Source organism: Erythranthe guttata, chromosome 12 (assembly GCF_056151865.1).
Source record: "Erythranthe guttata isolate IM_541 chromosome 12, IM_541, whole genome shotgun sequence".
In the NCBI taxonomy this organism is placed as follows: domain Eukaryota; kingdom Viridiplantae; phylum Streptophyta; class Magnoliopsida; order Lamiales; family Phrymaceae; genus Erythranthe; species Erythranthe guttata.
In genome coordinates this window covers 6,822,800-6,833,773 of record NC_142544.1, presented here as the reverse complement: position 1 = coordinate 6,833,773, position 10,974 = coordinate 6,822,800, and the positions used below count along the sequence as shown (strand labels likewise).

Sequence of the window (10,974 nt, the reverse complement as noted above, 5' to 3'; positions counted from 1 at the left end):
CTGCCCCACGCGCCGCCCCGGAAGACCGCGCGTGTCTTACACGCGCCGCCGTGAGCTGCCACACCGCCGCTGCTGCTGCTCCATTGCTGCCCCGATTCTACGGATTGGTTTCCGTAGTAATCACGACGTATTGTTCGCTCCTACCTCACGCGTCAAGAGGTAAATACACGAAACCCTAGTTTCGTTTTAGGGTTTAATTTAAACTATGATTTCATGCTTATGTTTGTATGATTTTATGTGATTATGTGTAATCGATTAAATCGTTGCAAGCATGTTATTTGGTTTAAATGCGAGCATGTTAATTGATTTAAATTCGGTTAAATTTATTAGCATGTATGTTGTTTTTTAATTTCGCTGGAAGCGCAAAGGTACGCAATTAATTGATTTAATTTGTCGGGCATGTGCTTATGTGCTTTAAAGTCGTTTAAATCACACAAAATTTTTGTTTTCCGCTGCGTACACGTGCCCGAAACCCAACAGATACAAAGACAAAGAGATCCGTCTTTCTTCTTGACGAACAACAGTGGGGCTCCCCATGGTGAGTGACTAGGTTGAACGTAGCCTTTGTCGAGTAGCTCTTGGATCTGATCTTTCAACTCTTTCAATTCAAGCGGGGCCATGCGATATGGGGCTTTGGAAATTGGTGGCTCCGGGAATTAGATCTATTTCGAACTCAATTTCTCGGTCGGGGAAGTCCGGGAATATCGTCGGGAAATTCTTATACTGTTCGGACATTGGATAATTTAGGTTTGGCGTCGGATTCGGAATTCAAGACATCTACTAGATAGCCGAAATGTCCTTTACCAATGAGTTTGATGGTTTTCATGGCTGAGATAATTGGAATCGAAATCTTGGTTTGGCTTTGGAATTTTAGGTTTTGGCCGTTTGGTAGAGGAAAAATGACTGTTTTCGGAGCACAATCAATTTGAGCCTTATATTCGGTCAACTAATCCATGCCTAGAATGACATTAAAATTTCGGATCGGTAGGACGATGAGGTCGAAATTCATAGGTTGTGAATGAATTCGGATTGAACAGTTGGTTACTACTAGGTTCGAGATCATTTCTTCGCCAGAGGGAATGAGTATACTATAGTCTTGACTCAAGTGACTAGGTTTAATCTTAAGGCTTCTAATCATATTCTCCGATATGAAAGAGTGGGTAGAGCCGGAATCAATTAAGGCATAGACAGGTTCGTCGAAAATGTATATAGTACCTGCTATCATTGAGGGATCTTGCTCAATCTGCTCATTTGTCTTAGCAAACACACGTCCTTGAGCACGGTTCTGAGCGTTCGGACAATCCCTTGCAATGTGTTCGGTCTTTCTACATCTGAAAAACGTGTTCGTCCCTTGTACACAAGCTCCAAAGTGTGCTTTCCCGCATTGTTGACAATCTGGTTTGGAGGGCTGTGGGAGTCCAGATTGATTTGGTAGTTGGTTTCGGTTTCCCTTGAATTTGTGGTTGCCGAAGTTAGCCTTCTTCCACGGGCGTTGACTCGTGCCTTGGGATCGACGGTTCTGTTGAATATCCTTTTCGTCTTGAGCTGCCATCAAAGCTTTGTCCACCTGTTGTCTGAAAGTTGAGGTGTCGGACATACGGATATCTCGTCGGATTTAAGGTTGTAGGCCACGGATGAAGTGATTCTTTTTCTCTTCAGGGTCTCGAGCGATGAATGGGGCGTAGAGACAGCCACGTTCGAAGCGACGGATGTACTCGAGCATTGGCAAATAACCTTGACGAAGTTCTAGAAATTCCTTCAGTTTGTGGGCATGTACGTCTTTGGAGAAATACTTTTCGAATAATTGTAGTTTGAAGTCGGTCCATTGTATGGTGTCGAGATCGACTCCCTCTTTGACTCCTTCCCACCAGTGACAAGCTTCATTTCGGAGTAGGAATAGAGCGCAATGCACACGATCACGATCAGTTATTTGCATGTAGTCATAGATCACTTCTAGGGATTTGACCCATTCTTCGGCTATTGTCGGGTCGGTTCCACCATGAAATTCGGGGGGGTTCATTTGAGAAATCGTTCGTAAATGGCGTGAGGTGGTGCTTGAGGAGGAGGCAGAGGAGGTTGGTTTCGTCGAAGAAGTTGGTCAATTTGTCTTTGATGGGTTTGGGCTTGTTCTCGGATAAGGTTCGAGAGGTTATGGATGGTTTGGTTAAGGTCTGGTGGTTCATTAGTGGGAGTGCCTTGAGAACTCCGGGTTAGTCGTCTTGCCATAATTTCTATAACCTATTATGCAATTTATAAGTAAAGCACATAAATAAATAAAACATAAAATACACATAACGTTACCGAATGGACGAGTTATCGTGTCTCGTTAGTCTTCAAGCCCGGCTTTCGGTTCGTACAAGTTTTCTATAAACAATGCCTTGATACCACCACTGTAGCACCCCCCCCCCCCTCGGTTCGGGCGATAAATCGAACTGGTTTATCGGAATACTTTATTTAGATAGCGGAAGCAAAAGGATCTCTTTGTAATTTTTAAAACTTTCGAGTAGGACCAAAATGTAATTACAAAAAATCTCTTTTTAGGTCATAAAAAAAAAACTTTGGGAACCTTAAGAATTTCAAAAACATTCTTAGGGTTATTTTAGTCGTCTAAACTTTTCGTTTCGAAATAACTTTGGAAAGGGAGATTTTATTCTAGTGCTATATTTATCTAACTATAGGTTTTATATTTTGTTCGAAAAGAAATCAGTGTTTAAAAGTATTTGGTGAGTGAAGGAATTTGGGTACGAAATATAATCACTAGAATAAATGGACCAACTATATTAATATCTCAAAATAAGGCCCGTGCATGCCAAAATAAGGGTTCATTTCCCCTAACGAGGGAAATACAAGAGTTTAAGAGAAACGAAAATACGGAAATTGTTTTTAAGTTTACATCACCAAAATACTACTAGCATAATTTATAGATCCCTCGTACGATCGTCAAAAGCTCCGGCCAAGACTTCGATCCACTACTCGGTCCATTCCGGCGATGGATTTCTACTACTACCTGCAATCAAAGAAGTATCTATACGAGCTATTAAGCCTTGTAAGAAATCCGAATGGATAAAGAAGATTTAAAATATAGTTTTACGTTCTTATATTAATATATACACATAAGTATCACATCTTACCATTCGTCGGCAAACGAATACACACACAAATATTTAATGTCATTTAAGCACGTAAATCGACTCAAATACCGAAAATTAATAAATTACCCTTTCGTGCAAATGCATGAATGAAAACATTTTCTGTTGTTCGGATCCGTGAAGATTTAACTTCTTTACTTGGATGATAAGCATACTATTCTGAGCCCGTTCTTTTGGTGGAATCAAACCACCCATTTATCTATAGTAACTATGATTGGAATACCGCCCTCCCGTATCCCAACTTATGCAACCCAAGCATTCCATTAACCTTTCCTTTCGTAAAAAATGAAATCTCTTTTTACGCATGACCATGAGACTAATGAGATTCTAATATGAAAATGACTATTTTACGACATCACAAATATCAATCAACGAATCTACGAACATAATACAATTATTCACATAAATACACACATATACACGGCAATCACGCACATATAAACACTTAAGCATAGCACATGATTCACAAAATTTCATATGTACCACAAATCATACACACACAACAGTACACACACACACACGGCACACACACGTATACACATAAACATGCAGCCCCAAAATACAATTAAAAGAGCATTAATTCATCAAACCATTCCCTTAAAGCACCAACATCTTTATTCTTTCATTAATGGGATTTCTCCCACTTTTATTCATTAAATGTATTAAAAATTCTTACAGCCCCTTAACATAGTCCGGCTGCAGATTTTTAAGCATTAATTAATATTCTCACAATTAATATATTAACAATCTCAAAGCACAATGATTAAAACACAAAAGTTCCATTTATGACACATGCATAACCAATATTTCGAAATAATAGTAAATGACCTCTAAAAATTCTCAAATTTAATTATAGGAATCCTAACTGAATAAATGTCCAGATGCAAAAAGAATTTTGCAGTTTTCTAAAAAACAAAATTTATGAAAAATAAAATACCAAGCAAGTGGTGTTTAAGCCAAAAATTGATTTTTTTTTAACAAATACTAATTCCAAACTAAGACCAAATAGCAAATAAACAAAACTTCACTTACTCCTACTGAAATTTGAAGATTCAAACATTTTTCATGCTGAAAGTTCGAAAAATTGCAGATTAGCCCTTAAGATTCATAGATCTACACATGCAACCCCAAAAATCTTGAAAACTCACTTTGTTTTTCCAAAATTCCCAAAAATTCGAAATATTAAATCTTTAACCACAAAATACTTAGATTCGTAGATTATAACATGGATTAGACATGCAAGAACACAAATATCAAGATTAGTACAAGATTTCGGATTTTAGACAAAAAGCCCTAATTTTCGAAAAATGAAGCAATCTTTTAGGAAATTTTGAAAACTCTTTTTCCATACTATGATACCCTTTAATTGCAGCAAGAAATTCGAGATTTCTTACCTAAAAAAAGAATGTTGGCCGAAGAAAAACCTTCAAAAGAAAAGAGGGTTTTTAGAGGAAGAAAAGAAGGAAGAAGAAAAAGGGAGAGGATGAAGATCCTTTATACACAAATGTTACCTCCTTCAAGAAGTGACTCCAAAATCTAACCAAGCTAGTTGAATGGAGAAGGTGAGATCTTTGATATCAAGTTGGGAGGAGTTTTGATCTCCCATAAGAGGGCAAGTGTTTTTTATGGTGTTCTTGGCATACTCAAGGGTGAAGCTTATATAGGGGAGTTGCATCTTAATTTTTCTATTTTTTTTTTCTTAAAGAAAATTGAGGTGGTGGCCGATGGAGGTGGTGATGCTTCGGTCATGGTAGTGAAGAGAAGACAAGTGGGGGTATAGATGGAGAGAGAAGAACGTATGAGGGTGTCTCTTGAGATTATTAATTCCCATTGAGTGTTGGATTAGTGTAAATCATCACATTTGGCTAAGTGTACAAGCATGCTTCCTTTTTCTAATTTTATTTTCTAATTAATAAAATCATTAATCTCTCTCATATACACAAAAACCGAACATATATATATATATATATATATATATATATATATATATATATATATATATATATATATATATATATATATATATATATATATATATATATATATATATATATATATATATATATATATATATATATATATATATATATATATATATATATATATATATATATATATATATATATATATATATATATATATATATACATATGCCTATATATATCACCTATATAGATTATAGCATATGCATATATGTATGCATATATTTACGTGTACATGCATGTATTATGCATGAAAATAAAAATCATGAAATTACATTAATTAATCATAACACATAGATTAATGTATTAACTTAAGTCAAATAAATTAATCTAGCACATAATCATCTTCAAATTAATCCACTTAAGCACATAATTATAGAAATAAAGTTGACACGTAATTATTCAATAAATAAATTTTTAGCACATAAGGCACATAATTATATAATCTAATCGGCATATAATGATTATTAATCTAAGCAAATAAAGTACTTAAAGCCATTGAGTTAGTAATGTAGCTAAATTCCTAATAATTCTTATATAGGAATTTTCGGTTTATGGGATTTTGCCTAGAGATTATGGTTTCGAAAATGTGGGGTGTTGCATTGCATTTAAAAACAACCCAACTGACTGAATTTTCACTTGATGTTTCTATGAATTTTCTAAAACTTCCCAACCGTAGCAAAATTTATTTTTATGAGTCGATACGACGTCGGATTACTGAAAGCTGATGAGAATCATCAATTGTGCTCATGAGTTTTATTCGTTGGGTTGTTTTGCTTGGAATAGTGTTTTTAACATGCCATTTGAACCCTAAATACCTTAGTAAATCGGGAAAATCATTCATTTTGTTAAAAAAATGCGAAAATGAGTTGAAGTCTAATTCTAATTGACCTTGTTATTTTGGGGGAAAAGAAAAAGAAAAAAACCAAACTGAGGGAATCCTAATCTGATGTTTCTATGAATTGATATGAATTTTCCAAAACCTTCCTCAAATTATAAAAAAATATTTTTATGAGTCGAAACAATGTCAGATCACCTAAGGATAACGTGATAGATGAGTTATGCTCATGAGTTTGTTCGTCGGGCATTTTTGCTTGGGATAGGGTTTATAAAAAAATCATAATAAACGGGAAAACGATAATTTAGTAAAAAATGCGAACACGAGTTTAAATCTACTACTAATAGATCTCGCAAATTTTGAATCATTCCGACTGACGAAATCTTTATCTGATGTTTCTTTGAATTGATATGAATGTTCTAAAACTTTATAAAAATAGCAAATTTGATTTTTATTAGCCGGAACGACGTCGGATCATCGAAATATGCCATGAATCATGAGCTATGCTCATAAATTTGGTTTGTCGGGCCGTTTTGCTTGGGATATCATGTTTTTTTGGAACTCAAATATGACCGGTGTATGTAAGAATTAGTTACGTTGAATTAATAATGTGGAACAAATAAATATTCGGAAAATTTATTTCAAATCAAATTGTACCATTTACAAAATGACAAAAAAACAGAAATAGTGGGTTGAAAGTCAAACATTATATGAATTGGTTTTTGGGCATAAGTCTCTAATCAATCATTTTTATTATTCTACGTATAGGGGCTATATCTCTTTCATCAATAAGTCCATCCCCTTAATATTTATTATAAATAAAGAAAAAATTCATGTATATGACAAAATTACCCCCAACCATTTCTACCATATTCTTAATTGTAACCCCAATTTAATAAATTTTGACCTTTTTCTTTTCAATTTTTTTTTTGCCGCCGGATTCTGGCATTGACTTTTTTTTTTTTTTTCCGTCGGCATCGACTTTGTTATAGTGTTTTTTTTTACGTCCGCCGCTAAACGTTGGTCGTAATTGTGCTGTCATTAACGGTAATTATATTGTCACTGACAGTAAATGAACGTAATTATACTGTCACTGACAGTACATTAACGTAATTGTATTGCCGTTGACAATACATATATGTAATTGTACTGCCTTTGACAGTAAATTAATGTAATACTATTATATTTTATTTTGTTATATTTTTTTATTTTGTTTGATTTGTTGACAAGTAAACGTAATTATATTACTGTCGTTGACAATTAACTGTAAACACAATAATATTACTGTCAACCACATCAATATTATTATTTTGTTTGGCTTTTTTGTTTTATTTGTGTTATTCACGGAGTAACGTAATAATATTGTTGTCTATTATTGTAATATTACTGTAAACATAATAATATTATTGTGGTTGATGGTAATATTACTGTTGTTATAGTAATATTACTGTCAACCACATCAATATTATTATTTTGAGTTTTTTTTGTTTTGTTTGAGTTATTCACGGAGTAACGTAATAATATTACTGTCTATTATTGTAAGATTACTGTGGTTGACAGTAATATTACTATTTTTATAGTAATATTACTGTCACTCACAGTAATATTAATTATTTTGACTTTTTATTATGTTTACATTTGTTGAACGGTCAACATAGTAATATTACTCTATTACGCAATAATAATGAGTTTTGTTATGTTAATATTATTGTCCTAGAGATTAATATAGCAATATTACTGTGTTAAAATGTAGTATAGTTAATTTTACTGTGTTTAACAGTAATATAGGTAATATTACTGTCGATCACAACAATATTGCTGATTAAACGGGAAAAAAAAGATGTTACAGAAAGAAAGAAAAAAAAAATCAATGCCGGAGACCGGTGGCGGAAAAATCAGGAAGAGAAAAAAAAAAAAAAAAAGAAAGTCAATGCCAGAGACTGGCGGTCAACGGCGGTGATTGACGAAATTGTCCATAAAAATGTGTTTTAGGTCAAAATTGAATAATTTATGAAATTTGGGGTCAAATTGAGGTTAAATAAATTAAAGGATGAAATTGGAGCATATTTAAGTATGAGGGGCTATCTACAAAAATCTGGACCATGTATGGACTTTTTTGTAAAAAAGTTTATTGTCTGGATCTCTTTATGAATAAATATCCACTAGTGGACTTATTTGTAAAGAGCCCTTGAAAAATATAAATATATGACAATTATAATTATCAAATGAGCGGGAAAAAAAATTCATAGATTTACCGGGATCAACCTTACTTTTATTAATAATATATTTACTTTCTTAAATACAGTTGGCCGTTTTAATAAGTTACAACTTTGATTATAAAAATCAAAAAAATAATCGTAGGGTTTGAAAGTCGGAACAAATTTCAAATTATTTATACACTACAGTAGTCACATATAACAAATCAAGAATACATTCTAGAAATATATAATTTTTAATATTCAAATATATTTTTGAAAAAAATAAGATATTTTAAAATATATTAATAAACATAAGTCAGATGGAAAACAATATTTTGCACCGTGGGCTAGTGTTAAGGCCCATAGAATAATTAATTCGGCCCATAGTCGTTTGTGGTTCATCATACCTCAAACCACCAAAAACATTTCAAATCTAGTATCTCTTTGGTGGTATTTGCAAAAGCTTATTTAAAAGTAGAAGTTAGAGATTGTGAGTTGAGTTGAAATTAATTGTCTATTTCTAAAAGTTTAGGGTCTTTGCAAATTAGCTGGAAAATTAAATAAATTATAAAAAGCAGTTACATGGGTGCTTTTAAAATTATATCTTAAAACAACTTATTTTAAGAGAAGCAAAAACAAAAGTTTATGTATAGACAAAAGCTCATAATTTATTTCTAAAAGCCTTAGCAAACACCACCTTTGCACTAACAAGAATTAACACATTTTGTAAGCAATTGTCATATTCCACTATTTGTAGTCAAAATCTATTATTTTTTTCTAATTTTCTTCTTTTATGGTAAAAAGTACAATTTTCCAAATTACACATTTATGCATCCTACGAATCGAATCGTAAATCTTACAATTTCAATGATTTGAGTCGAGAAGAGTTAAAAATAAAAACGAATATTTAAATCGTAAATCATATGATTTAACACCTATTTTGAGAGGAAAATATATTTTTTTTGCTTCTTACCAAATTGATAAATCATCTTCACCGGATCTAGATCACGGTCCCCGCCGCAAAGATCCGAGCTCCACCAAGCCAACACCATTGGAAGAGAATTTTCTAACGTAGACACTTCGATGCTCAAGTTAGTCTTTCCCGAATCTTAAATAAATTCGAAAATATAGGAATGTGTATAAAAAAAATAGGGGCTACTACAAATCAGCCCATCATGGGATACTTATTCATAAAGAGGCCCACACCAAAATCTATTTTATAAGAAAGTCCAGACAAAGTCCAGATTTATGTAAAAGACTAAAATACCCCCAACATTTTAATATGCTCCAATTTCATCCATTTAACCCAATTTAACCATAAATTTACCTAATTATGCAATTTTGACTCCTAAAGCAATTTTGATCGTCGCCGACGGTCAGCCAACGTTGACCTCCGATCTTGGGCATTGATCGTCGTTGACTTTTGTTTTCTTCTGTCGTCGTTGACCGCCTGTCTTCGTGGTGAGCACCGTTGGCTTTTTTTTTCCTTTTTTTTTCTGCGGTCGGCGGCGCTGACTGCTGAAGACAAGTAATACCTTGATGAAATTGAAGTTAAAGGGTTGGAGGTAATTTTGTCATATACATTAATTTTGCCTTTATTTATAACATAAATTTAAGTGATGGGCTTATTGACAAAAAGAATATAGCATCTAAACCCAAAATAATAAAATCGTTGATCAGGGACCCCCTCACAAAAACCCCCAAAAAATTAGAAGAATTAGGGTTTACCCTACTTATAGATGACGATATTTGATGGGCAATAAACTTTATTTCCCTGCTCTTAGGGTTTAGTTTTTAAAATTGTGTATTCGGTAAGAATTATAGAAACCTTACAGAACTTGTTGCGACACCTAGATATCTTACTCAAAAGTAAGAATATAACTAAAAAAATAGCAATGAATCAAATTAGCGGAATTAAGAAACAACAACTCCGTAGCTATAAAGAGCTAGAAATCGTTACTATCATTGTAGAAGTATTGACCCCATGATTAAAATGAATAAAAAATTAATATAATGTTGTTAAGAATATTCAAAAAAGTTCACGTTCGAATATGTTAACAACTTATTGAAGAACCACGAACGAGAATTTTAATCCCTCCATTTAATTGCATAAAAAAACAGAGTGTAAAATCTCTAAGACAACCTATTTATAAGTCTCAAAAGAGAACTAGTTTGAGAAGGAAAATAACTCCTAATATAACTAGATAAGGAAAGCACTAAAAAACCTACTCATAGTCAAAGTGATACGATCTAGCCAATTAGCCGAGGTAGTGCCGAGCTGGATGAAGGAGTTGATGACTTGGACGAGTTGCATGTGCCAAGATGACCGATTACGCGTGCTCGGGCCAAGCGCATAGAAGCAGCCATGCTTAACTTAGTAGAACACGAGCTCCGAATTGAAAAATTGACGAAGTCTAGTTTGATCCCTGCTGAGCTTAATTAGAGCAAATTATCGGGCCAGATTGTGAAGCAAGTCGAGTTCAAGGACTTGAATTCGTCTAGTCATCCAGCCGAGAAGATGTGACATGGAAAAGATGATGATTATGTTATGAATTGTTAAAGGTGTGGATGACCACCATTACTCACCATTACTTCCACCACTATTTCCACCAATTACTCACCATTATAGGCCTATAACTCCTTGTAACTCATGACCTTTCATGGTCTTACTTGTACTACATATAGTGCTCCATTGTATTGAGTTAGACACACAAGAAGAACAAGGGAATGATATACTTGCGTATCTCTATATTACTATCTCAATTCATCTTTGCTTTGTTCTTCTTTATTAGTTTCTCAACACGTTA

The 10,974-nt window shown here is 33.5% G+C and overlaps 1 protein-coding gene across 1 annotated transcript; it reads right to left on the bottom strand.

Moving 5' to 3' along the window:
- Positions 1-1,615: 1,615 nt before the first annotated feature.
- LOC148766337 (uncharacterized) lies at positions 1,616-2,020 on the bottom strand. Its single transcript, XM_088827240.1, has one exon. The coding sequence runs from the start codon at positions 2,018-2,020 to the stop codon at positions 1,616-1,618; it is 405 nt and encodes a 134-aa protein (XP_088683366.1).
- Between the last annotated feature and the right edge of the window lie 8,954 nt (positions 2,021-10,974).